The sequence below is a fragment of the Suricata suricatta genome, chromosome 1, assembly GCF_006229205.1.
Source record: "Suricata suricatta isolate VVHF042 chromosome 1, meerkat_22Aug2017_6uvM2_HiC, whole genome shotgun sequence".
Taxonomy (NCBI): Eukaryota; Metazoa; Chordata; class Mammalia; order Carnivora; family Herpestidae; genus Suricata; species Suricata suricatta.
In genome coordinates, this window is record NC_043700.1 from 104,601,957 (window position 1) to 104,629,722 (window position 27,766).

Below are 27,766 nucleotides of genomic sequence, written 5' to 3' on the forward strand. Positions count from 1 at the left end.
TGCCCGAGCACACGGCGAGGTAAGGCCTGCCAGCCTCTAGTGCTCCCGCCCCCCGCCAGATACCGCGATGAGTGAGCGACCAATGCGAGGCCATGGAATGGGTCAGCCCTGCCTCTGCCAGCCTATCATGAGCTGCCGCGCAGCCTGGGCGGCAGGTATATATGGGGGAGCAAGCAGCGGGGAGAGGGAGAAGAAGAAGGAAGAAAAGAACCAATAAAAGTCTCTGCAACGAATCCCGGTGTAGTCAGTTCTTCAAACTGCGGGCAGTTTGAGCGGCTCCGGCAGGTGAGGTAAGAAAGAAGCGGGTCTCCTGGGCAGCATACTGCATGGCTAGGGAAGCCAGGCACTCGGTCACATGTTCTCAGTTTTCCCTGTGGGAGAAGTCACACCGCAGAGGTGTCTCCTGGCGCTGAGCCATCCTGCTTTGGGGGCAAAGTGAAACTATTCCTCTTATCCTTTTATGCATCTATTCTTGGATTATTCTGCTATAATTGTGTGCAACTTCTCTGCAGGACTCCCAGACTCCCATGAATGGACTCTTGTCTCTGGGGGACTGCCAAAATTGATGTACTATGGAGGGATGAAGGTAGAAAACATTTACTCTGCCATCTTGCTGATGACATTTGAGCTATACTTCCATGAACTATTAAAAAACAACTGGAAGTCAAAAGAAGAAAATAATATAAAAACTTAAACTTAAACTACAGATAAAAATTTGGATGTTGAAACTGATGATGCCACACATGCACCAAAAGGGTGTAAAGAGAGGATCACTCATGTAATAAAACTTTCTGGAGCAAACAAGGCAGGCTTCCAACATGTCTAAAATGGCTTGAAAGGATGGGCTTAAAGTTTTGTGGTGTTTAGAGGGAGAGGTTAGTTAAAGACCCTTTTAGGGGTGTCTGGGTGGCTCAGTTGGTCAAGTATCTGACTCTTGGTTTCAGCTCAGGTCATGATCTCACTGTTTGTAGGATCAACCCCCACACTGGGCTCTGTTCAGGCAGTGTGGAGCCTGCTTGGGATTCTCTGTTTCCCGCTCTCTCTGTACCTCCCCCTCTCATGCTGTCTCTGTCTCTCTCAAAATAAACAAATTAATTTAAAAAATAAAAAATAAAAACCCCTTTTTAAGTTGGAGTTTGCATACTTTTAACTTCTTGCTGGTGCCAAACTAGAAAGCACCTGGGCAGATGGGAGGCAGAAAGGTAAGAAAGAGTGGTGGGGCTTCAAAGCTGTCAACAATAAAACATCAAAAATGGACTCAGACACTTAATTAGATTCCCAATTTGTTCTATAGACTCAGTACTATCCCAATCAAAATCCCTCTTTATCGCTAATGATCATCTTTTTTTCTTAAGTCTAGTTTGTTTGATACTAATATAGCTATTCTTTTGATTAGTATTTGGTGGTAAATCCTCCCCTACCATGTTTTCACTATTATTGATGTGGTTGGATTTAAATCTACCATCTTTCTAGTTGTTTTCTATTTGTTCTCCTTTTTCTTCTTTTTCTGTCTTGATTTTGATTTTTTATTTATTTATTTATTTTTAAAAAATTTTTTAATGTTTTATTATTTTTGATACAGAGAGAGACAGAGCATGAAAGGGGGAGGGGCAGAGAGAGAAGGAGACACAGAACCGGAAGCAGGCTCCAGGCTCTGAGCTGGCTGTCAGCACAGAGCCTGACGCAGGGCTCGAACCCAGGAACGTGAGATCTGACCTGAGCCGAAGTCAGATACTTAACCAACTTAGCCACCCAGGCGCCCCAGATTTTGATTATTTTTAAAAAATGTTTGCTTATTTGGGGGCACCTGGGTGGCTCAGTCAGTTGAGTGTTTGACTTTCGCTCACAGTTTGGGGGTTCGATTCCCCTGTTGGGCTCTGCTCTGATGGCTCAGAGCCTGGAGTTTGCTTCAGATTCTGTGTCTCCCTCTCTCTCTCTCTCTCTCTCTCTCTCTCCATCTCCCACTTGTGCACACACACACACACACACACTCTTTCTCTCTTTCAAATAAATAAATGTTTATATGTATATATGTGTGCGTGTGTGTGTGTGTGTATATATGTATATATATATACATATATATATATATACATATATATATATACATATATATATATATATAAGTGTTTTACCGCATTTTTGAAAGATAGAGCATGAATGAACGGGGCGGAGGGGGGGCAGTGAGGGTGGGGAAGAGAGGATCTGAAGCAGGCTCTGTGCTGACAGTAGCAAGCCCCATGTGGGGATCGAACTCATAACGAGACCATGACCTGAGCTGAAGTAAATCGACATTCTGAGCCACCCAAGCACCTCTGATTGAGTATTTTTTATTATTCCATTTTATCTTGGCTATTGACCAGTAAACACTCTTCCTATTTGGAGTTTTTCATAATATTTGCTCTAGAGTTTATAACAGGCTATCTTCAACTAATATCATTTCACTTCATGTATAAAAAACTTACAATAATTTTTGGTTATATTTACCATTTCCCATGTTTTGTGCTATTGTAACACATTGTTATAATTTTTGCTCTACACAGTTATCTTTTTAAGATTAAACATAAGTAAATCATCCTTTACATATACATTTATATTTATTTCTTCTTAATTAATTAATTGATTATAAACATTTCTTCTACTCTTTAGCTTTTGTCTCTATCATACTTTCTGTCTTTATCATACTCCTTCTCATACTCTATCAAGCTTTCTGTCTCTATCATACTCCTTCTGCATGAGGAAATTTCTTTAAACATTTATTGTAGCAGATTTGCTTGTGATGAAATCCTTCAGCTATTGCTTAATAGGAAGTATCTGTCTTCATTTAAAAAAATTTTTTTAATGCTTTTTATTTATTTTGAGAGACAGAGAGAGTGCGAGCAGGGGAGGGTCAGAGAGAGGGAGATACAGAATCTGAAGCAGGCTCCAGGTGCTGAGCTGGGGCTCAAACCCACGAACCATGAGATCATGACCTGAGCTGAAACTGGACACTTAACCAACTGAGCCACCCAGGCACCCGTCTTCATTTTTAAAAGCAATTTTAACTGGGTATAGAATTCTGTTTAACTGTTTCCCCCCCAGTACTTCAAATGTATTTCTCCATTGTTTTCTGACTTGTATAGGTCCTGACTAGAAATCTACTATAAATCTTAGTTTTTTTTTATGTTACACCCTCTTCTTTCCACTCTACTCAGACTTCTATCTGCTTTCAAGATTCTAGCTTTTTTAAAAGTTTATTTATTTATTTTGAGAGAGAGGGAGAGAGAGAGAACAAGGGAGGGGGAGAGAGAATCCCAAGCAGGCTACACACTGTCAGAACAGAACACAATGTAGGTTCAAACCAACGAACCATGAGATCATGACTTGAGCTGAAACCAAGAGTCAAAATGCTCAACTGAATGAGTTGCCCCAGTGCCCCTCAAGATTGTATTTTTATCTTTGTTTTTAGCAGTTCTATTATCAGGTACCTAGGTGTAGCTTCTTTTGGTATTTATATTTTGGGGGATTCTCTGTGTTTTTGGATCTGTAGAGTTTCATTTTTTATTAATTTTGGAAGTTTCTCAGAAGTTGTCTCTTCAATATTTCTTCTGCCACATTCTCTACTACTTTTCCTGGAAATCCAATTACATGTTTGTTAGTTCTTTTTATATTGATACACAGTTCTTTGTGGCTCTTCTCTCTCTCTCTCTCTCTCTCTCTCTCTCTCTCTTTAACTCTTTTAACTCTTTGCGTTTCAGTTTATATAATATATATTGATCTGTCTTCAAATCTACTGATTCTTTTCTTTTTTAGTTGTGCTTAGTCTGCTGATAAGCCCATCTAGGGAATTCTTCATCTCTGGTAATGTAGTTCTCTTTTTCTTCATGTAAAACTTCCATTTGATCTTAAAAAAAAGTTTCCGGGGTGCCTTGGTGGCTCAATCAGTAAGCATCCGACTTCAGCTCAAGTCATGATCTCATGGATTCATGGATTTGAGCTCTGTTTTGGGCTCTCTGCTGACAGCTCAGAGCCTGGAGCCTGCTTTGGATTCTGTGTCTCCCTCTCCCTCTGCCCTTCCCCTACTTGTACTCCATCTCTCTCAAAAATAAATAAACATTAAAAAAATTAAAAAATAGTTTCTATGTCTCTGCTGAAATTCCCTATGTGTTCCCATACGTGCTATCAACTTCTGTTATTAAATCTCTTAAATATTCATCATAGTGATTAAAACCCTCTGATACTTTCAAACTCTGGGTCATTTCTGATGACTAGTTCTACTGATTGCTTTAGATGTTAACAATGGATTGTTTTTTTATGCTTTTTAAAATTGCATATCATTTCAATGAAGTCTTGATTTCATTTGTAGAAGAGTAATGGGAGCTGAGGTAAATAATAGTTAACGCTGAAAACAGACATGCATCTTTTGTCAGAAGCTCACCTGGTTTGGCGTTTTGTTGTTATTCTCATTTTCTTCATTGCAGTGTAAGCTTTACACTCCTCCAGGGGTGGCTCTCGTTCTTTGTGCCTAGAGCTGTGTGGGCCGGACTCGTGGAGGATTGTGGGTTTTTATTTCTCTTTCTTACTGTTCTTGCTCCATCCTCAGCTTCCTATACTCCCTGGGTGCCTGTTTCTCTTTCCGTGTGCGTCGTTCTCCTTCTGCTGTGAGCTACCTACCATTTCTTATTACTACACGCTAGTGCTGCAGGATTTTTTACCTCTGTATCCGCGCTTCGTTGTCTCGCGCTTCAAAGAATGAAGAAGTGGACATAGAATGAAATGAGCAGCAGGCAGAAGTGTATTCGAGTATAAGATCGGAAGGGAAGAATAGTATGAAAGTTCTCTGCAGAGAGGGGGAATGTGAGAGTGAATACCGCGACTATACACAAGGGACTTTGTTTTATAGGATTTTGGTCAGCCTCTTTCTTTCCTCTTTGTTCCTCCTCAGATTTTACCTCTATTGGCCGGGTGACTCTAAGTGCCTACTTAATTCTTTTTGATTGGCTCGTTTCCATTGTATGAGGGGTGGTCTACGGCCATATTGTTTCTTGTGGGTCATATGTCTTATGGTCTAATTATTTTTAGTCAGGTCTTTCGTCAAATTCCTGAGGGAAACCTGAGGGGGATAGGTAATGTCTGTCACATTCCTAAGAGGAATTTTACATCTGAGGGAGTTTGCTTGAGGTTAGATATTTCCAGAGGAAATATTTTAAAATATGTGTTTTTCCCCACCCAGGGGCCATCAAACTCTAGCCTTTCTTTTTCTGTCTACTGAATCTTATCTTTCCCTATCATACTAGGTTCATGGTCCGAAAGAAGGGATCTTTGTTTTTCTAGTATTTTTAGTCCTTGGCAGACTCCCTGTGCCTGATTCTTAGGAGCAGGACTTTGTCGGTATTTCCTACCCCTCTTCCCAATGCCTGCTGAATCCTGAGTTGTAGGTCATGGATAGAAAAGAGTTTCTTGTCTACACCTGGAAGTAGTACACCCTTCCTCACACCAGGGCAGAATCCTGAGTCCAAGAGTTTTTCTGCCTCGGCGTAGGGGCGTGGGGCCTTTGCTTCCATTCATCCCTAGAAGCAATAGGTTTGCCCCTTCCGCCAGTAGGTTCAGCCTTTTTGCTTTTTATGAGAGAATGAGCCAGGTTGCTGGGTGGATTTTCATACTTTTGCCACAGTGACAGCCAAAAAATTCCTATATGCCTACACCGTTCATCACCTCCTGCATGCCTGTTCTGACTCTGGCTTTCCTCATGAGACTCCAGTGGAGAAGAACTTGTGAATTAGCGCAAAGTCTTCTTGTCTTCAACTCCCCGCTATTCCAAACTGATAGGTTAGTATATACTTGACCTTTAAGACTTCATTAAACGTTTCATTTTTTCCTTACTGACTTATACAGTGGTCATGTGTTTCTTTTATGTTTTGCCAAAGGTAAAGGAGTTTGTGTTTTTTATCTCTCCTTGGAAGGGCTTGTAATTATTTGGGATATAATTTACTTGATTGCCTTGTAGCCTCAACTCTCATAGGGGCTCAAGAAAAGTTTTTAGATTTTCTAGGTTTTCTTGGTTGCTAAGGTGGGAACTGTGTTTTTCTTCTGATTTTCTACCTCCTAAGTAGAAGCTGACTCTAGATACTTAAATTAAAGAGGAAAGAGGTCAATCAGTGACTTCACATGAAACTACTTCCCTTAACACCTCATGTGGCCCAAGGTTAATTATCTTTAGAGAATGTCTGTTCTTTGCAATTAAAAATTTTAAACAATGTCATGAAGCCCAGCATCTCAAAATCAGGAAACCCAAACTTGCATTGTGTGGTATGCAGGATTTTATAGATGGACTCCCAAGATTCCCATACCTTGATTATTCAAACCCTTATCTAGGTACTGCTCTAAAGAGATTTCACAGATGTAAAATCCCAAGGTAGCTGACCTTAAGATCTGAAGATTTTCAAGGTGAGCTTGACTCAATCAGGTGACTCTTTTTTTTTTTAAATGTTTATTTATTTTTGAGAGAGAGAGACAAAGTGTGAGTGGGGGAGGGTCAGAGAGAAAGGAAGACACAGAATCCAAAGCAGGCTCCAAGCTCCAAGCTGTCAGCACAGAGCCCGATGTGGGGCTCGAACCCATGAACTGTGAGATTGTGACCTGAGCTGAAGTCATCCACTGAACCAACTGAGCCACCTAGGAGCCCCAGATGGCTCTGTTTTAATTAGAAAGTTTTCTGCAGCTGGTAGCAGGAGAGTTGGAGAGTTTTGAAGGCTGAGAAGGATTTCAGTGTACTGTTGTTGGCTTTCAAGGTGGAGGGGGCCCTGTGCAAGGACTGGAGAGGGGCCAGAAGTGGCTGAGTGCAATCCTTAGCTAATAGGCAACAAGGAAGTGGGGATCTCATTTCTTCAGCTGCAAGGAACTGAGTTCCTCATGCCCGTAACAGGCATGAGATTGGAAGAGGGACTTAAGCTCCAGATGAGAACATAGTGAGCTGACACATTGAAGTGAACCTTGATGTGGATCTTGGGCTGAGATCCTAACCACACCATTCTGTACTCCTGACCTACAGAACTGTGAGATAACAAATAGCCTTGAGTTAAGATGCTAAATTTGTGATAATTTGTTACATAGCAAAAGAAAACTACAGGTGAATGGAATCCTCGAAAGCTGTGCAGTCCTACAGCCCTGATGATCATAAATGATTGTGTGACCGTGTATTACCAGAATAAGAGGCTGTTGGACAGACAGGTTTTCATAATCAGGATGGAAGGTTCATGATGCTGAGTGGGCTTACAGCAGAGATTGAATCATAGAAAACATGCAGGACATACCTTGAAACAACATTTGGATAACTGGGGATGTAACTATACAGAAAACAGATTCTATCAGTAAACAAGAATTAGAGCAATTGGTATTCATATAGGAACTAACCTTAGCTCTAGAGGAAAGCAAAGCTAAGGTACATAATAGTGCCTCTGTGTCGGTTGAGAGCACAATAATGTGGTGAATAAATCATAATGGTGATAAAACAAGAGCAACAACAACCATTTATGGAATATGTACCTTGCAACAAACACTGTTGTAGTAACGTTCTGTGTGCTTTTTCTAACTCTTAAAATCTTTCAGCTTGATACCATGTTTTTTTAACCCTTGGGTGCAGGTGATGAAGAATGGTCCTGAGATTAATCAGGAAAAAGCTAAGAAACAATGGCAGCATTAAGTGCCTGTTGTAGTTTTATAATGTGCCCTTAACCTCAGTGATGCTTATCTGCTTTGGCTCAAGAAGGAAGTGAACTCTTTAATTCATAAAACTTGAAAAATATCCTTCTTATTTCTTTTTTGAGTTTTCATTCATTTATTTTGAGAGAGAAAGCATGAGTTGAGGAGGGGCAGAGAGGGACAGAGAATTCCAAGAAGGCTCCACACCACCAGCATAGAGCCTGACCTGGAGCTTGAACCCACGAACTAGGAAATCATGATCCCAAAGTCAAACATGCAACTGACTGAGCCACCCAGGCGCCCCCAAAATGCCCTTCTTAATGCACTGAAAAATACTTGGTGTCTGAGCCAAGACCAATAAATTAGGCCTTCTTTATTTCTGAAGCAATTCATGCTTTATCTAAAGTATATCATATAATACATATAATGTGAGTTAGCAACATTTATTGATCACTGTTTCTTTTTTAAGAATATAGGGCTCCCAATGTAGGACTTGAACTCATGACTCCGATATCAAGCGTCACATGTTCTACTGACTGAGCCAGTCAGTTTCCCCTATTGATCTTTTTTTTTTCAAATGTTTATTTTTGAGAGAGAGCGAGCATGAGCAAGGGAGGAGCAGAGACAGAGGGAGATGCAGAATCCAAAGCAGGCTCCAGTCTCTGAGCTACCAGCACAGAGCCTGATGTGGGGCTCGAAATCATAGACTGCATGATCATGACCTGAGCTGAAGTCGGACACCAAACTGACTGAACCACCCAGGCGCCCCTTCCTTATTGATCATCTTAAAAATTAGATCACTAACACATTTTGCCTGCACAGTTGTAGAATAGACCTAGAGATAATTACACCTTATCATTAGAGTCTAAGAACAAATCAGAATAAGTTCTCCAGAGTTATCAAATTTGTAGATATAAAAAATAATATTAAAATCAACATTAAGTGGTGCCTAGGTGGCTCAGTTGGTTAAGTGTCTGACTTCGGCTCAGGTCATGATCTCACAGTTTGTGAGTTCGAGCCCTATATCGGGCTCTATGCTGACAGCTCAGACTTTGGACCCTGCTTTGGATTCTGCATCTCCTCTCTCTGCCCCTCCTTCACTTGTGCTCTGTCTATCTCTGTCTCTCAAAAATAAATAAATGTAAAAAAAATTTTATACATCAACATTAATACAAGGAATCATTGTCTTTTACCAATTTTAATTTGGGCACCACAAATAGTTTGATTTTCTTAATTAAATAAGTAACAAATCAAATAATAAGAGGGGACTGAATCTTTCTAAATGATGGAACATTCAAGCATTTTTCTTTGCATGCAGACAAAAAACCCAAAAACAAATAACAAATAAACAAACAAAAAAACCCCTGTCCACCCAAGAGCTAATCCATTTTCCACACTCATTATCATTCAGATGAGTCTTTTGTAAGACAAAGATGTCGGCATAGCTTTTTCAGTGTCTGAGAACGCCTTTCTTATTTGGATTGGACAAATAAAGAGGACCCTCTGGATCTAATTAAGAGATTTTTCACCTGCCATCATTCATTCATTCAGTTCACAAACATCCATGGAACACGTGCTATATGCACAGCACAATGTTAAATACTGTATTACACCAAGAGATATGCCACAATGGGCCAATCATAAAACTACACTCTTAATTAATCTTGTGATTTTTAATGATTCACTTCTTTCATTCAATAAGGCCTTATTCACAACCAAGTGCTAGGCTAGGTCTTGAGGCTGACGAGCTCGGCTTTCACGTGCTCATAATCTGATGGGGGAGGTGGATACATAAACAAGAAATTACTGTGCAGTTGAGGTCCCACCAGAGTGGTTTGTGATGGTGTCATGGAGCTTCTGTGTGTGTGTGCATGCGTGTGTATGTGTGCGTGCATGTGTGTGTGTGTGTGTGTGTGTGTGTGTGTTACTAGAGGGAAGTAGGAGAAGAAAGAAGGGCCAGAGAAAGGCTCCCTGAAGTGACAAGACCAGGGTCTTGACTGACAAGAATTTCCAAGGGGAGAGAGGGGAAGGTACCGTAGGCACAGGGAAGAGGCCTGGGAAACAGTGGTGGGAGGGCAGGTCAACTCAGGGAGCTGCAGCCTTGGACCCAGGAGGAACCATCTCATCTATTATCCAAGCGGCCTATTGGAGAAACCATCTTTTGGGTGTGGCTTTTCATTTGTTTCTTCTGTCCCACATGCTGAGAGTGATGACAAGGGTCATTTCTAGTTAGTGTTGGGGACAGTGCACTCAGAGTGACCCTGCCGACTGAGAAGCAGCCATTCATAGTCTGGATTTTTAAACAGTTTTCTCTCTAAAAAAAAAGAGTGTATTTTCTTAAGGTTTACGTGTTTGAACTGAGACTTAAGTTTACATGTTTAAGTTGAAACTTATCTCTTTTCATAAGAAACATATGAGTTTGTGAGAATTTGAAAGAGGAAGTTACCGTAGGGTTATTTTGCAGGGACAGAAAAGAAGTCATTTTCAACGGAGTGAATATATAATTAATCCATATATATATCCATATATAATCCATATATAACCCATATATGATTAATGGAAAACACTACAATAAATATGCAAACTTCTGAGTAGGGTCCTTCTCTCTTTTAGAAATTTCATGAATCAGCTATACCCAACTATAAAATGCTTCCTGAAAACAATATTTTCTTGATAACTTGAACTTCAAAACTGATAAAACATTAACATTCCTAAGTACCTTTTTCAGTTCATTTTTTTAAAAAAGCACTTCAGATACACTCCGGAGGTTGACAGATGTTCTGAGCATGGCAGTTTGCACACGATTTTCCAAACACTGTCAAGGCAGTAGAATAGTTGACCTATACGAAATGACGAAGCACTTAGTTCATCTGTATTTTAATTTCATTAAAATTTTTTTAAATGTTTATTTATTTTTGAGACAGAGACACAGCGTGAGTGGGGGAGAGGCAGAGAGAGAGGGAGACACAGAATCCAAAGCAGGCTCCAAGCTCCGAGCTGTTGGCAGAGAGCCCAATGCAGGGCTTGAACTCATGAACCGTGAGATCATGACCTGAGCCGAAGTGGGACCTTACCTGACTGAGCCACCCCGGTACCCCTTAATTTCATTTTTAAGTCACTGAAGACAAAGTCTGGCATTCTCCTGACATTCAGAGACATTTGGAATTGTCTGTCTCCTACTCAGCACTAACTTGCTGTGTAGTCACTGACCAACAACAAAATTGTTGTCAGCTTATGAAGGATGAATCTTCTTTTTTTTAAGAAAAATGTTTGTTTATTTTATTTTATTTTATTTAAATAGTTTATTGTCAAGTTGGTTTCCATACAACACCCAGTGCTCTTCCCTACAAGTGCCCTCCTCCATCACCACCACCTCTCTTCCTCCTTCCCCTTCCCCTTCAACCCTCAGTTTGTTTTCAGCATTCAATAGTTTCTCAGGTTTTATGTCCCTCTCACTCCCCAACTCTCTTTCCCTCTTCCCCTCCCCCTGGTCCTCCATTAGGTTTCTCCTGTTCTCCTGTTAGACCTATGAGTGTAATGTTTGTTTATTTTAGAGAGAGCGCGCCCGTGCGTGTGTTAGTGGGAGAGGGGCAGAGAGAGAAGGACAGAGGATCCAAAGCAGGCTCCAGACTGACAGCAGAGAGCCCAATATAGGACTCAAACCCACGAACCATGTGAGATCATGACCTGAGCTGAAGTTGAATGCTCAACTGAGCCACCCAGGTGCTCCCGTGTAGGATGAATCTTAAACAAAACTCCTCTTTTTGATTGTTTGCATTTCCCCCCTCCTTTCTGGTAACCAAGAGTTGAGTATATTAAAAAAAGCTGGTATTTGGCAATGCAGAGTTTCAGAGATGTCAAGTTTAATTCACTTTTGTATGTGATCACACTGACTCTAGATACTTAAGAATAATTTTTGTTTGTTGAGTATATGCCTTGCTCAGCTCAGACAGTGCAGAGGCTGTGCTGCTGGGATGAAAGGACAAAAAGAGACGGGGTGGGGTGGGGGGGTGGGAGGGAAAGCGGAAGAGCTTAGGTCTGTTTTGAAGTAGATTGTCAAGGCCATGCTGAATTGTAAAGCCTGCTCTAGTATCCAGCTTAATTTCTGGTCATCTTCCTTGATGCCTGTCTGAAAGTCCTAGGACTTTGATATTAAAAAGTTTTTTTAAATGTTTATTTATTTTTGAGAGAGAGAGAGAGAAAAGCACAAGCCAGGGAGGGGCAGAGAGAGGGAGACACAGAATCTGAAGCAGGCTCCAGGCTCCGAGCTGACAGCACCGAGGCCGACGTGAGGCTCAAACTCACCAACTTGCAAGATCATGAGCTGAGCTGAAGTCAGATGCTTAACCAACTGAGCCACGCAGGTGCCCCTAGGACTTTGATATTTTAAACTGCCTTTGTCAGAACAATTTATGGCTTCGACTCTTTGCACAAGACAAGTTTTAAAGGCTCCTGGGCTCCATTGCTCTTAACCTTTATTTATACCCACTGAAGGCTCTTGCTAACTTGTCTATGGTGGGGCAAAGAAGACAGCCGCCCAGATGGATGCCCGTGTGCCGGTCCGGCCTGGCCTGGCTCCTGCACAAACGTGCCCTGCAGGCTGGGGAAGGATACAGCTGGCCAGAGGCTCCGGTCCCTCATCTCCCGTCCCCTCTGGTGCAGGTGGCTCAGTGACTGCTGTCCAGCCCAAGGGAACGCTGCACACGACCCAGGTGCTCAGCCCAGAGAGAATGTTCCCTATTGAAAACACATTGGGAACACGGCCCCTCTGAGCCAGTCGCTGTGGGTCCTTCTGTTATTTGGAAAAGACCATGTCAAATGTCTAACAAAAGTGTTTAAACAGTCCTTCTCCTTTCTGGTGATTTGTGTAGGAAAAGAGGGTTAAATCTGGTGTCTGTCCTTGGCAGAGAAAACCTCCATATTCCAGCGCTCTCATGTTCTTACAGAACACTTACATAACAGATAGCGGCTTAGAGAGGCCCAACACTTGAAAATTTAGTTAAAAGTAACAAAATAGGGCATTCTCTGATTCTAAATCCCTTTGACTAGAAAAATGGTCTGTATTTTAAGAAAGCCTTTGGCAACAACAGTGTCTCCTAAAATTCATCAGAAGCTGAAAGAAAACAGAGTTCTTTCTCTTTAACATGTTTCATTGATGGTGGAAGGTATAAATGGCAAAACACATATTAAACTTTAAAGTTATCTTAAGTTTTAAAAATATTTAATTAGAAAGACATGGACTCTTCACACATTAATTTTAATTAATGTACTCATGTGATCTAAAATAAAACCCTTTGATGCTTATCTTTGTCTTCTCCATTTTGAAAACCACTTTTTAAAAACACATCTAACAGTTACAGATTCAATTATTTCAAAAATACTCTGTCTGTTGTATGATAAATATTTGCCTGGGCTTCGTAAATGAAGGCTGTCCATTGTGAGCTCATTTCTGTATGAGATTCATTTAAAATTTTATTACTCTGTAGGTCACACAATGGAATAACAGTGTTAATAACTTGATACCGTAGCTGCAGGATTTGCAACCTTCTCTTATGAAGCAAACTGCCCCAGGGCCGGCGGCTGCTCATTTATTTCACTATATTTAAATCAATTGCGGAGGCAGTCAGACAATAAATTGTGTGTGTGTCTCTGGTCGTAAAATTGGCATCTCAAAGTGCAAAGCCTTCTACAAAGATTTAACAGCTCCCCCTTTCGGGACAGATTCTTTGTACCATCATGTGCAGGGAAGGTGTGGAGATGTAAATAACATTCTTTTTCTGTCTTCTTGTTAAATTCTGTTTTACCATCGTATGGTTGGGGCCAACTTTTTCAGCCTCTGTAAAGCTCCCACTTACTGCTTGAGGGGAATTCTTTTGTCTGAGCAGCGGAACAAGATAACTGACTTAATCTTCCTAGTAACACGTGAGTCGCCATGTATCATTTTAATCTGCAAAACACTAGGGCTGAGTAGTGTCACATGCTGATTTTACTTTTCTATGAGAAAGTGACTCCCTGGTTCAATGATGGATTGCTTGTTCTCTTTAAACAACAGTCAAGATGGTGAATGCCCTGGGGTGATAGACAGAGTGTGCAATGGGAATGGGGGCAAATCTGATGGGCCGGTTCAAGTTCACCTGACAAAGCTGGAGCGGTCTGCAAGCAGACTTCGAGAAAGGATTATTCACACTGGCATTATGGTTTTGAATGCATTTTTCTCCTGGTGCAGCTGCGAAGCTCCCTCGCACTGAAGGTTTAGGCACCATAATAAAGAGATTTATTTTTTTTTCTCTCACTCATGCTTCTTACACTTTACACCTAGTTTCCACTGAACTGTTCAGGCAGAGGACATCTGTATAAGCAACCTATATAGAACAAACATCATCTCAAAACAATAGCAGTGCAGAAAGATGTAACAAAAGCCTGATATTTCTGATGTCTGAAGGGACAAAAATTACGTCTCCTGAAGTTGGACACAACTCCTGAAACTTAGCTTTTTATGTATTGTTATTTGATGCTACACACAAACGATTAAGCTAAAAATTAATTGTTTATTCAATTTAGCAATATGATAATGGAATCTTTCTAGAATTGACTTGATACTATCCTAATATCCATTTTGCTGTGAGAAATAAATATTAAATAATGAAAGTGCGGGAAGAAATTAGGAAAGTTTAAAAGTAAGGAAGCAAAGTAATTTTCTTATAAATTAGAAGTACAACTGAGGAAATTTTGTCTTTCTTTCCTTCCAACATTCTGTCCTCTGTCCATCCGCGTATCTATTCCGATCCTACCTTGTTGTAAAATGGCTTCCTGAAGTCTGGAGAGCTCAGACATTCTTCTTTAATTAAGACATTATCCTTATTGCCTTTTGCCTGATGTAGTAACAAGTAGTTAGCTAATAGACCGTTATTGGGCATATAAAATGCATAGAATTAGCATTTACTTATTCATTCAATTATTTAAACAAAAATGAACTAAGCACCAACTGTTAGGCAGACACTAACATAGGCAAGTGCTGGGGACAAACGGGACCCAGGCCTCTGTTCAGGCTCATCAGCCACTGTGACCTCCAAGCCAGCCTCCAATGATCCCTGATCCCTGCCTCCTGATAGTCATGAGTTTTGGTCTCTCCCACATTGTATCACAGTTGATCTGTGTACAGAAGTGCTGGTATGTCACTTCTGAGGCTACATTAGAAAAGACTTGTGACTTCTGTCTCTCTCCCCCTTGGGTTTTTCACTCTGATTGAAGCCAGCTGCCATGTTGTGAAACGGACTGGCCCACATGGTGAGGAACCGAGGCCTCTGACCAACAGCCAGCAAGGAAGCTGCCTCCTGCTAACAGTCCGATGAGAGAGCGTGGAAGTAGATCCTTTGGTCCCAGTCAAGCCTTCAGATGACTGAAGCCCCCGCTGACACTGATGGCACCCTTAGAAAGACGCTGAGTCGGCACCAGCCAGCAAAGCCACTCCCCAAGTTCTGATCTGTGGAAACGTCAAGAGAATAGCTTTCTATAGTCTTCTGTATATAATAGTCCTTTGTTATTCAAAGCCTCTAAGTGTTGGGTTTATTTGCCATGCAGAAATAGAGAAGTAATAAAGCAGATAATTATAATCCAACTATAGGGTAGATAATATGACAAAAGTGTGTATTAGCTTCCATGATAACTGTGCATTGGTACTTGCACAATTATTTTGGTAGATCTAAAGAAGGGTACTTAGGTTGTAGAGAAAAAAAAGAATGGGAAGAAAGGATATTGAGGAGGATTTTTTTAAGTTTATTCTGAGAGAGAGAAAGAGAGTGCATGCGCTAGCCTGAGTGGGGGAGGGGCAGGGAGAGAGGGAGAGAGAGACTCTCAAGCAGGCTCTGCCCTGTCAGCGTGGGGCTCCATCCCATAAACCCTGAGCTCATGACCTGAGCTGAAATCAAGAGTTGGACATGAAACTGACTAAGCTACCCAAGCACCCCTCAAGGAGGAAGTTTTGAAAGAAGTGTTTGTTGAGGTGAGTCTTCAAGGATGTGAAGATGTAGGGGTCACGGTCCTTGTAGGCAGAAGCATGAAAACAGTCACCAAGTGACAAGGCAGCCTGCAGTGGGTGGCCAGAGGCAGGGTGGCTTTGGACTCAAACCGTTAGCAGATCAGTTCTTCTAGAGAGCACAGTGCCAGACTCGGAGGAGGGTGGGGCTAAGGTAAAAAGCCCTATGTCCTCATCTGATAATGCGGACTTTCTACTCAAACAGAGAACCATTTGAATTTCATATAAAGTGCATTTTTTGGTTTAAGTAGTACCTGCTTATAAAATTATGGAAAATATAGATGACAAAGAAGAAAATAAAAGTCCACTGCCATGAATTCACTAGCCAGGGAAAAATACAATAACTATTTCCATATATTTGTGTTATTTTTTTCTATTTACACAAACATACATACCGATACTCAGAGCAATACTATAAATGCTATTTTAAAAATTGCTTTTTTTAACTTTAAGTTTAAATATAATTAAATACTTTTGAAAACATGCAATTTCAATGGATGAATAACATTTAGCCTGTGGATGCATTAAAATAATTAATATTATTTTCCTTCTCTTGAAATATTAAATTATGTCATTTTTTACTACCATGAGTAAAGATATGATAGACACATTTGTATTTGTTCACATTTCTGTTATTTCCTTATTAGAGATTCATGGTAGTATTACTGGGTCCAAGAATGGACAACATATATTGTCAAATTCCTTTCCATAAAGACTGCTGTGATCCACATTCCCATTATCAGAGTTTCTTCCAACCTTTCCAAAACTGAGTATGAATTTTAACATATTTGCAATTTGATAAGTGAAAATAGTATTTCCTTTTTGTGAATTCTCTGTTCACCTCCTTTCTCTATCTTTCCCCCCTTATTTACATTTCACAGTAGCAGTTAAAACAAGTTACTGACATGGGAAGATTTGTATTTAAGAGAGATCACCAGTATCTCGGAGGACAGTGTGGAGCAACACCAGAGTCAGAGACCATGCGGACCTCAGGTAAGTCCTGGTTATAGAGACAAAGAAAGAACCGTAATGCAAGGAGGGCTAGACTGAAGGACGCAGTACAGGGGCAGCTGGTGGCTCAGATAGTTAAGAGGCTGACTCTTGGTTTCGGCTCAGGTCATGATCTCATGTTTTGTGAGATCGAGCCCCACGTTGGGCTTCTCATTGACAGTGTGGGGCCTGCTTGGGATTCTCTCTCTCTCTCTCTCTCTCTCTCTCTCTCTCTCTCTCTCTCTCCCTCTCTCCCCCTCCCCACCCTCTCGCTCACACATGCTTTCTCTTTCTCAGAGTAAATAAACATTTAAAAATAAGGGCATGATCAGTTGTGTCAGATTCTGCTTATAGACACGAAGAGTACTATGAATTAAATTATTGGCCAGTAACCTTGAGGTGAGCAGAGCAGATACAGTTGAGTACTAGACAGTAGACTGTCTCCATGTTTCCTCCAAATCTTATATTCTTTCTTTTGCATTTTCCATTTCTTTATCTTTCTGCTGCATGTGGTTAGTTTCTTCACATTTACCTTGCCTCTCAATAATTCTTTCTTGGGTTATGCCTAGTTTGCTGTTTAACCTTTCTATTAAATTATAAATATCAATGACTGCATTTTGCATTTTCTCTAAAGTCAGTTTGGCTCTTTTTAAACGGTTTCGGTTTTTCTTGTATTTATTCAAACCTTAAAAATATTTTTAAAAGTCCCTCTATTATTGTTTTTATACAAACATAAATATATAACAACATTAAATAAAAGTAAATGTGTAACAACATTAAAGGGAACAATAACCAACACTTTCTAGGTTGTGATTGCCTCTTGGGCAGAAGAGAGGTGTAGATTAGGAAAAGGTCTACTGGAGGCTTCAACATTAGTATTACATTTAATTTCTCAAGCCAGACAGATGTTGGGTATATTGGTGTTGATGTAAGTATATAACAATTGAAAGAGATTCTTAAAATGTAATTTTCCTCAAATTCCCCTCAGTGGTACTATTTCTCATTTTTTAAAAAAAAAGTTTATTTTGAGAGAGAGAGAGCACAAGTGCAGGGGAGGGGCAGAGGGAGAGAGAATCCCAAGCAGGATCTGCCCTGTCAGCACAGAGCCCAACACGGGGCTCGATCCCACAAACCTCAAGATGAAGACCTACCCAAAACCAAGAGACTGACACTTAACTCCCTCTGCTCAAATCCCTGATGTTGCTAGCCTCATCTCATTCAACAGATGGCCTAGACTTTCGACTTCACGAAGGAAAGAAAGGGTCTTTTGATACGTGCTTTTCATCAACTTCCTTCCTTATCACCTCAAATTTCCAATTTCATCATCCATTTGTGTTACTCTTTTCCTTTTGTGTTGGTAAAGATAGCTGTATTTCTTTGTAAATGTAAATAGCCTGACCTTTATTCCTGATCTCTTCTTCTACAAGGGTTAACCTTTCCTTTAAAGGCACAGATAATAAAGATTTTTGACTTGGTAGGACACATGGTCTCTGACACAACTCCTCAGCTCTGCCATTATAACACAAATTCAGCCACAGATAATACGTAATTGACTGACTATGGCTGTGTTCCAATAAAACGTGGAATGGTGGCAGGATTTGACCCAAGGGCTGTAGTTTGCTAATCTATGTTCTACAATATCCAAAAGGTCATTCTGTCAAGCAATGGCTTGTTTTCGCTGTCACCATTCTCTTCATTATCTTCAGGCCCTCACTCAATACGTATTCTATTTCTTCTTGATTTTTCTGCAGAACCTTACATTCCTGAATACTCCTTCCTATATTCTTTCCTAATTAGCTTGTTTGATACAAGTCATCATTTTCATCAACTTTACCTACCCATTCTTTGGCTTATCCTTGGTATTTCTTCCTTTTTATGACCTTCCAATTAAAAAAATTGACATTTAAAAAATATATGAAAAAGAGAAAGACTAATATAATGAATACTATGTACCTATATCCCTGTGTCAACATTATCAAGAAAGAACCAAGCTATTTTCACTTACACCTTCACTCTGTTTTTGCGGGGGGGGGATGCTTTAGTATTGTTTTAAGATACAACTTCACTAATTTTATCTAACACTCAGTAAACATTAAAAATCTCTAATTGTCCCCAAAGTATTATTTTATAATTGATTTATTGTCCCACTTTTAGTGATACAATTGATTGAGGTGTAAGTAACATCAACCTGATTCTTCCATTGTAAAGTTCTTCTATCAATTGTTTTTACCCAGGTCTATTATTATTTAATTAAGGGGTGTGTGGTGATTTCCTTTTTTTTTTTTTTTTTTTTTTGAGAGAGAGAGGGAGAAGCTCCATGCTCAGTGCAGAGTCTGATGTGGGACTTGATTCCATGACTTGGGATCCTGACGCACAGCAAACTGAGCCTCCCAGGCATCTCAAGTGGTGATTTCCTAATTCTATCTTTCCTTCTATGTTTGTTAGTGGAATTCTTCTACAATGTTTTAGGGAGGGGGAGAATCCCCTTTGTATTATTTTCTCACATACACTAGCACTACATTTATGGCACTTCAGACACTAGATGTTGGGTTTTGTTCCCACACCAACTAATTTTCTGACACTAGCTGGATGTCTTATATTTCAATTTATGTCTAAGACTATGTACCTGGAATTAGCATCAGATCCCATAGGCTAAAGGCTCAGTCTCACAAGACTCCCCCACTTCAGACACTAATCGAGAGGGCTAGGTGTCATCTGTACTTGTTACTGAATGGCTACAAATTGGGGTTCCCATTACCCCCTCCTTAGGTTTGACACTATGCTAGAATGGCTCACAGAACTCAGAGAAACACTTAGTTTCTTACTAGTTTATCATACAAGGATATGATGAAAGGAATAGATGAACCTCAGATGGAAGAGGGGAGGGAGGCGAAGTGTGGGGGAGGGGCACCAACACGGAACTTCCGGACTTTCTCCAGGGGCACCATCTCCCCAGTACCCTGAGGTTGTTCAGTGCCCTGGAAGCTCTCCAAACCTGATACTTGGAGGCATTTTTATGGAGGCTTCATCATGTAGGTGTGATTAACCATGCGTTCAATCCTTAATCCCTCTCCTATCTATGAGGATGGGAGCAAGGCTGAAAGTTCCAAGCTTTTAATCAGGGTTTGGTCTTTTTGGTGACCAGTCTTTATCCTGAAGCGATCTTGGAGCTCATCAAGAGTTGCCTCATCAGGACAAAAGAGACTCAGCACTCAAGAAGTTCCAAGGGATTTAGGAGCTCTATGTCAGGAACTGGAGTGAGACCAAGTAGTAGAACAAAAGATGCTCCTAGGCTCTAATGACTTAGGGAATTACGAAGCTTTTAGGTGCTCTGTGCCAGAAACTAGCATCAGATACCACTCTATGTATTGTACACGTTGTTTTAACACATGTTGAATAGGGTTGGGATAGTGAGCAAATTTGTCTTGTTCCTTTTCTCAAATGGGAAACATTAAGGGCCTTACTGTTAATTACGATATTGTATATTGCTGTTTTTTAAAACAAAGTTAGGAGAGCTTGAGTGGCTCTTAGTTTTGGCTCAGGTCATGATCTCATGGTTTGTGGGATTGAGCCCTGCCTGGGATTCTTTCTCTCCCTCTCTCTCTGCCCCTGCCCTGATGGCGAGCATTCTTTCTCTCAAAATAATAATTAAACTTAAAAAATAAAAGTTACAAAAAACCCTTTATCAGATCCAGAAAGCTTTCCTTTGTACTTAGTTTGCAAAGAGATTTTTACCATGAATTGATTTTCGTTTTATTAATAATCTTTTTGCATCTTCTGAGATGATATGATTTTCCCTCTTTATTATTTAAAAAAATTTTAATGTTTATTTCTTTTTGAGAGAGAGATAGAGTGCAAGCGGGGGGTGGGGTGGAGAAAGAGACACAGAATCCAAAGCAGGCTCCAGGGTCTGAGATGTCATCACAGAGCCCAACATGGGGCTTGAACTCATGTAGCAGGAGATCATGACCTAAGCTGAGGTCAGATGCTTAACTGATGAGTCACCCAGGTGCCCCTCCCTCTTTATTTGTGAATAGGATGAGGTTTTTTCCATTTCTTTAATAAACTTGCATTGGTTTGGGTTGTTCAGGAGGCAGATGCCAGAAAGTGATTAGACATATATGATATTTATTGGGAGAAATGACTGTAAAGGCTCAGTGGCAGGAGCGAGTTCGCAGGTCTGACATCTGTGAAAGGAGAAGGCAGACAAAGAAAGATTCCGCAGGAAGAGTCTCGGAGGACAGCAGTGTTAAGAAGTTTTTGGTCAGGGCAGTGGGAGAACTTCATGTGCAGTCACCTGCTTCAAGTGTCCTGGCCCTGCCGAGTCACACTGGCTGAGAGCACCCTGGGCTGTGTGACTTCACCATGAGCTCAGCAGTGGACCCCGTGGAGTGGAAGCTGGACCCTCTTGTCCACCACACTCCCCACAGCAGCAGATCTGAGTGGTTCTCTCTTACCCTGACTGCAGCTGTGAACAGCTGTGTGCAGTAACCCCTAACTGAGAAAGCTCTAAACCTCAAGTATGCAAAAACTTCATGTGTGTCAGTCTGAGTCACACCTCCAGTAAGCCACTAAGACTTGCCAAGGTAATACTTAAGAATGAGGGAAATTCAGAATGCATAGTGGAGGAGGAAAGCTAGTTGCAGCCCCAAAGACTAACTTCAGGAAGGGAATATCTCACCAATATCCCTTTTCTAAGTTTCTTTTAACAAGATCGTGGACGAGCTCCTCCCCGGGCCTGTGTGAAGAAGCAGACGGCGTGTGCTGCAAGGAGCGGACGGCGTGGCGGTTAAAATGCGCCCTTCGTCGTTCACACCTTTCACAAATATAAATGAACTAGAAGAAAACATGGTAGGGAGGGCGCTGGGCGGCTCAGTAGGTTGTGTGTCTGACTCTTGATTTTGACTCAGGTCATGATCTCACGGTCATGGGACTGAGCCCTGCTTTGGGCTCAGCAGAACCTGCTTGGGAGAGAGAGTAGGCTCGCTCTCTCTCTCTCTCTAACCCCTCTCCCCTGCTCTCATGCACTCTCTCTCTCTCTCCAAAAAAACCCGAAACCAAAAACAAAACATATATATATATATATATATATATATATATATATATATATATATATGCTGAGATTGAAAATAAAGAAACCCACAGTTGGGAGGATTTACGTATGACATACAACCTAGGAGCCAGAAAATAAAAGATTGATTGATGAATTCAACTGCATTAAACCAATTCTGGATGGGAAAAAAGTTTCATATGAAGTCAAATGTCAGATGACAAAGAGAAAACACTAAAACTTCTATCATAATGTCCTGAATCCTGATAACCTACAGAGAACTCCCAAATATTTGCAATAAGAAAAACCCCTATAGTATCAGCATTGATAGTGACAAAAAACTCCAAAATCTCAATGGCTTAAACACAAACGTTTATTTCTCATCTGTTTTGTGTCCACGACGGGCCAGTTGGGGGCCGTTTCCGCGTTGTCCTCACTGCAGGACTTCTGCCGAAGAGCAGCTATCTCCTGACGTGGTCTCTGTAGTTGGCAGAGGGAGGGTAACTCAAGGAACTCAACAGCAAGTCACACAGGCAATTAAATAGAGGTCTGAAATGAACAGTCACTAATTCCTCTCACAAGTCATTGGTCAGAAGTAGTCCCACGGCCCTGCCCAAGCCTGAGGGCACCAGGCTACGGTTCTGTGTGGGCCTGGCGGGGAGGAGGACCCAGCTCTGGTGAGCGGCACCACGTCGGACAGTCTATGACTTATTTGGTTTCTCAGCTGAAGGTCTTGTCAAAGAAAGACGATGGCATATTTCATTACATTTCAAATGTTGGTGATTAAAAAAGTAAAAAATTCCTTTCTTTCCAAAATTGGTAGTGACATCATTCCGATCAACAGAGTGAATCTGGGGATCTGTCAGATAGATGAGCCCTTTTCCATTACCAGTCACCCAACCTAAAAGAGAAATAAGTATGTCTGAGAATGAAATCCTCGCAAATGTCAGTAAAGTGTTTCAGAAAAACAAAACGTATATCCTTAAAGAGATACTTTGAAAACATGGTCATAATGGTTTACTTTTAATAAATTTCTGCTAAGGGATTTGGTATTGCATACTCGAATTACTGGTTTAAAAATGGGAACTAAATATTGAATAATTAAATTTGTCACATATGACATACTTTGACTACCAATTTTCAAGGAGTTAGCAGTAAAATGCACTTGATCACATATACTGAATATTTTTTTCATGATACAGAAGATTCTTTAGTGCCGAACTTATTAATTGATATATTCATCTGTTCATTTACCAAATATTTATGGAGTATACCCACCATACAAGACACTGTTCTGAGTACTGGGGATTTAGCGATGAACAAGTGAGTCAAAGATTCCTACACTTGGAGCCTGGGTGGCTCAGTTTATTGAGCAGCTGACTCCTGATTTCAGCTCAGGTCATGATCTCAGGGTTGTGGAATCAAGCTCTTAGTCAGGATCTGCACTGAGTGTGGAGCCTGCTTAAGATGGTCTCTCTCTCTCAGAGCACCTGGGTGGCGCTTAACCGACTGACTTTGGCTCAAGTCATGATCTCATGGTTCTTGGGTTTGAGCACCACATCGGGCTCTGTGCTGACAGCTCAAAGACTGGTTTTAAGAAGCTGTTGTGGATTTTCTGTTGCAAGCCCAACAGAATGTGAGCCAGATCTTTTCACTGATTATGTGTAACTCTTTAGACATTTGTAGAAGCTTTAGACATTTTTTTTCAGACATCATTGGCTACATATAGTAAAATCAATTTATTAAATTGATTTATATTTATTTTTTAAAGTTTATTTATTTTGAGAGAGAGAGCGAGAGCGCACAAGCAGGGAAGGAACAGAGAGAGGGAGAGAGAATCCCAAGCAGGATCTGCATGATCAGCACAAAGCCTGATGTGGGGCCTGAACTCATGAACTGCGAGATCATGACCTGACCTGAAATTAAGAGTCAGATGCTTAACCAACTGAGCCACCCAGGCACCCTGTAAGAGTAATTAATTTAATTACACATGGTACTCTAGGCACTGAATAATCCATTAAATAATGACTGGAAGAGCTAGTTACAGGACCTCACATTTACAAATGAATAACACTACAAGTAAAAAATAATTCCCAATTTCACATACCTTGTAAATCGACCACAACATCTCTATGATTAGAAAACTCATAGGAAAAATGGCCATATGCCAAGCCATATTCTGTGGCTTTGTATTCTGTTTTAACCACTTTCGCATTATTTGATAATTTTACAAATTCTCCCAGGATGTAAGGTTCCACGCTTATACATCCCTTTATTGTCTTGCCTTCCAAAATCTGAAAAATAGAAATGGAAGACAATATACCATGATGGTTAGAAAGAATGAAGGCTTTGGGGTCGGGTGGACCTCACTTTGAACCCAGACTTTGCCACTTAGGAGCTTTGTTACCTCTATAGATTTTGGTTTGCTCATTTGCAAAGCAGGTATTATAATAATAGCCACTTTATAGCATTGTTAAAAGAATTATATGAGAAAAATGCATGTAGAGTGGTTAACATTTTATGTGGTGTATAATAGAACCTAAACTTATTATTATTCTTTAAAATGCTCACATAAAGAACAAGGCCTTGATGGGACCTACCCCAGGGAGCTAGCCCGTCAGGATACGCAGACAGATCGCGTGCTGGAAGGCAGGGCTGGACTGTCAGCCAAGCGTTTGTGTGTATCATCTCCTTTGCAGAATTGTTTCAAAGGTTAATGTGTTAAATGTCTGGCATAGTGCTTGACATAAAGAAAGCGAGAAATGGATGATAGCTATTATTAGTAGTAATAAAATATGGGTCTAAAAATGTCTCTGGCCAAAGTAAAAAAAAAAAAATTCTTTGGGTGTGAATGAGCTAGGGATTCAATATAGCTGGTGAGGCAGAATATTCTTACTCCAAATAAGAGAAAAGTCAGTGGAGATGGATGGTTGCCTTTATATATTTAAAAAGGTATCTTTGTAAAAACACGTTGGTCTCAATGGCCCCGGAAGGTAGAGCTGTAATTCACAGGTAGAAATCAGAGGAAGACAGATTTGGGCTAAATCTAAGAGCTTCCTAACAATTAGAATTATTTGAAAACGAAAAGATAAAAATTATTTTCCCTTACTAACGGTAAACGGTGTTTAAGTTATGACTTCGTAATCACTTGGTTGCCAGGGGTTGGGACTAACAGATGCGAAACAGGGAATTCACACATCATGTTGAGGGGATAATCTTGACGGTCCTTCTTCTCTCTCTGAAAGTACAGACAGTACATGGAGAAAGGATACTAAGAATGCTAACTTGACCATGTATGGGGACCAGAGGCCAGAATTAACAGAGTGACTTGGAAGATCCGAGATCCAAATTGTATATTCAGGGTAGAGAGGGTCATAGTTCCTACACATCTAAGTGCATGAAGCAGATGAAGTAGATGAAGGAGTCTGGTAACAGAGTTTGCTGGATTTTACCAGAAACCTGACCTGACATGTGTTTACAGGCCTGGTTAACCACACCCTTACTCTCCTTCGTCTTACCAGTAATACTGTGGATGGGATATAGAATATCTGTGTTGGAATCTTTTGTTCATAAAGTCTCTTGTTAAATTCTGTCACGTAGTGCTGTGCAGTCATTTGCCGTTCCACATCAGTGAAGTGGTGCCAGAGCCCCTTCTGCTCCTTATACTCTTTCCCAACATATCTGTGAGCAGAGAAAAAAATACAAAAAGAAATGCAAAAGTGATCTTACCATAGAGTAAGAGAGTGGAGAGCAAAGAAGGTATGCAAAACTGCTTGAAAGATGTTACCCTTTCTTTGCCTTAGACAATCCATATTAACTACCTTGAATTCTCTCATGACTCCAATGACTTTGTAAGAGCCTCCTGAGCAAGAGGACGTAATTCATCTAGCTCGCTGTGATGGTTAATTCGATGTGTCACCTTGATTTGGACATAGGGTGCTTGGGTATTTGAGCAACCATTATTACAGGTGTTTTGTGAGATTGTTTTGGGATGAATTTCACATTTGAATCAATGGACTGAGTAAAGCAGATTGCTTCCCCTAATGTGGATGGGCCTAATCCAATCAGTTGAAGGACCAAACAGAAAAAGACTGTCGTTCTCCCAAGATAGAGAGAATTCCTCTTGCCAAACTGCCCTTGAGCAGGACATGGGTCTTTTCCTGCCTTTGAACTTGACCAGAAACATCGGCTCTTCCTGGGTCTTGAGCCTGTTGGCCTTGGCAACTTACACCATTAGTTGTCCTGGGTCTCCACTTGCCAACTACACATTTTGAGATTTTCCTGCCTCTATAATCTTGCAAGCCAATTTCTGACAGTAACTCTCATCTATATATATTTGCATCTTCTTGGTTCTGTTTTTCTGAAGAACCCTGTCTGATACACTGATCCAGGATGATACTGATTATAGAGAAAATGTCCAGTTAACGAAGCAGTTTGCCAGACTTCCTTGGTAAGCCAAGGGAGCCAGGATGGACACTGGAAAGTTCAGACTCTGCAATTAGATCTTTTACTACCTGCAGTGTGGTCTTAACACGGGTGAATTAATCAGTCTTAAGTCTTCCTCTGTCTCTTCCTTTTGGGATCCCTTCCTTTCTGCAAATATTTGTTTCTATCATTGCCTATTATGTTAATAGCATTGTGCTAGTTAGTCCTAGGTGTTTTGAAGAAAGCATGAAATATGTATATTTCAAGGACTTAGGGATAGTTGGAGACAAAATAGATGAGGCAGTAAATGATTAAGTGTTGAAAGGAGCAAACAGTAACTATCACACTTTTTAAAAAAATCATCACACCTCTTTTTTTTAACTATTTTTTAAAAATTTACATCCAAGTCAGTTAGCATATAGTGCAACAATGACTTCAAGAGTAGACTCCTTAATGCACCTTACCATCCCCCACCCACAACCCCTCCAGCAACCCTCTGTTTGCTCTTCATATTTAAGAGTCTCTTATGTTTTATCCCCCTCCCTGTTCTTAAATTATTTTTGCTCCCCTTCCCTTATGTTCATCTGTTTTGTACTGTAAAGTCCTCATATGAGTGAAGTCATATGATATCTGTCTTTCTCTGACTGACTAATTTCACTAAGGATAATACCCTCTAGTTCTATCCACGTCTTGCACATGGCAAGATTTCATTCTTTTTGATCGCCGAGTAACTATCACACTTTACTGTGGTTTATACTTGCTATACATTGGTGTGACTTTGTGAGTAATTCACGTGTCCAGAGTGACCTCCAAAAATCAAAGGGAATTGTGGGAACTATAGGCTTCAACTAGAGAAAACTCCCTCCAGAAGTTTCGGAGTCCAATACGATAATAAAATCCAAGCTGGCTGCCTCTTTGGCTACCAGCCTCCCGGTGATGAGAAAGGAAAGCTGACAGGCCAGGTTGCAGAGGAGGAACCCACCCACGGGCATCAGAAAGCAGCCCGCAGGGGAGCGGCTGTCCTGATAGAGGAGCATTTCTGCTGGGCACGGACCTCTGGGCCACAGGGCCTCTGACCTGGTTCAGAACTCTGAGCAAACCTCGGTACCGGATCATTTCCCCGACATTCTGTCAGAGGGCCTCCAGTGCCAGGTACGGGATTGTTGATCTGAGAACAGAGGCCCATTCTTTCTGGCATCTTACGCCATTTTACTGGGACCATTTTTCTCCAGTAAAGATTTGTTAGCTGTAAACTCTTTCTTCTTTGACTGGTTTTAAGATTGTTTCTTTGTCCTTGGTGTTCTAAAGTTTGACTATTATGTGGCTAGAAGTGGATTTATGATTTCCTGTCTTCCTGCCTTCCTTCCTTTCTCCCTCCTCCCTTCTAGTTTCTGCCCTCTTTCCTTTTCTATTCTGCTTAGGATTCACTGTGATTCCTGTATTTAAAGATTAATGTGTTTTGGCAATTCTGGAAAATCATCAGATATTATCTATTCAAATAGTGATTCTTTTCCATTTGCTTTATCATCTTTTTCTGACCAGACATATATTGGACCCTTTCACTCCATCTTCCATGTTTCTTATTCTCT

General features: G+C 40.7%; 1 protein-coding gene and 1 long non-coding RNA gene across 6 annotated transcripts in view; one reads left to right on the plus strand and one right to left on the minus strand.

The window, feature by feature from the left end:
• The first annotated feature begins 253 nt into the window (after window positions 1-253).
• LOC115294168 overlaps window positions 254-27,766 on the plus strand; it is a 29,584-nt gene continuing 2,071 nt past the window's right edge. The window contains exons 1-2 of one of the 2 annotated variants that reach the window (XR_003909754.1): window positions 254-290; window positions 16,597-16,705. This is a non-coding gene — a long non-coding RNA (uncharacterized LOC115294168). Of the gene's footprint in view, window positions 291-15,594; window positions 15,680-16,596; window positions 16,706-27,766 lie in introns of those variants that run through there. The other variant, XR_003909756.1, reaches the window with a different exon arrangement.
• Window positions 22,104-27,766, minus strand: part of ALPK1 (alpha kinase 1) — a 124,752-nt gene continuing 119,089 nt past the window's right edge. For all 4 annotated transcript variants that reach the window (XM_029941873.1, XM_029941865.1, XM_029941856.1 and 1 more), the window contains 3 exons: window positions 25,271-25,433; window positions 23,860-24,046; window positions 22,104-22,653 (listed from right to left, as the gene is read on the minus strand). In XM_029941873.1, coding sequence (XP_029797733.1) covers window positions 22,454-22,653; window positions 23,860-24,046; window positions 25,271-25,433 — 550 coding nt within the window. In that variant the 3' untranslated portion in view covers window positions 22,104-22,453. The remainder of the gene's footprint in view (window positions 22,654-23,859; window positions 24,047-25,270; window positions 25,434-27,766) is intronic.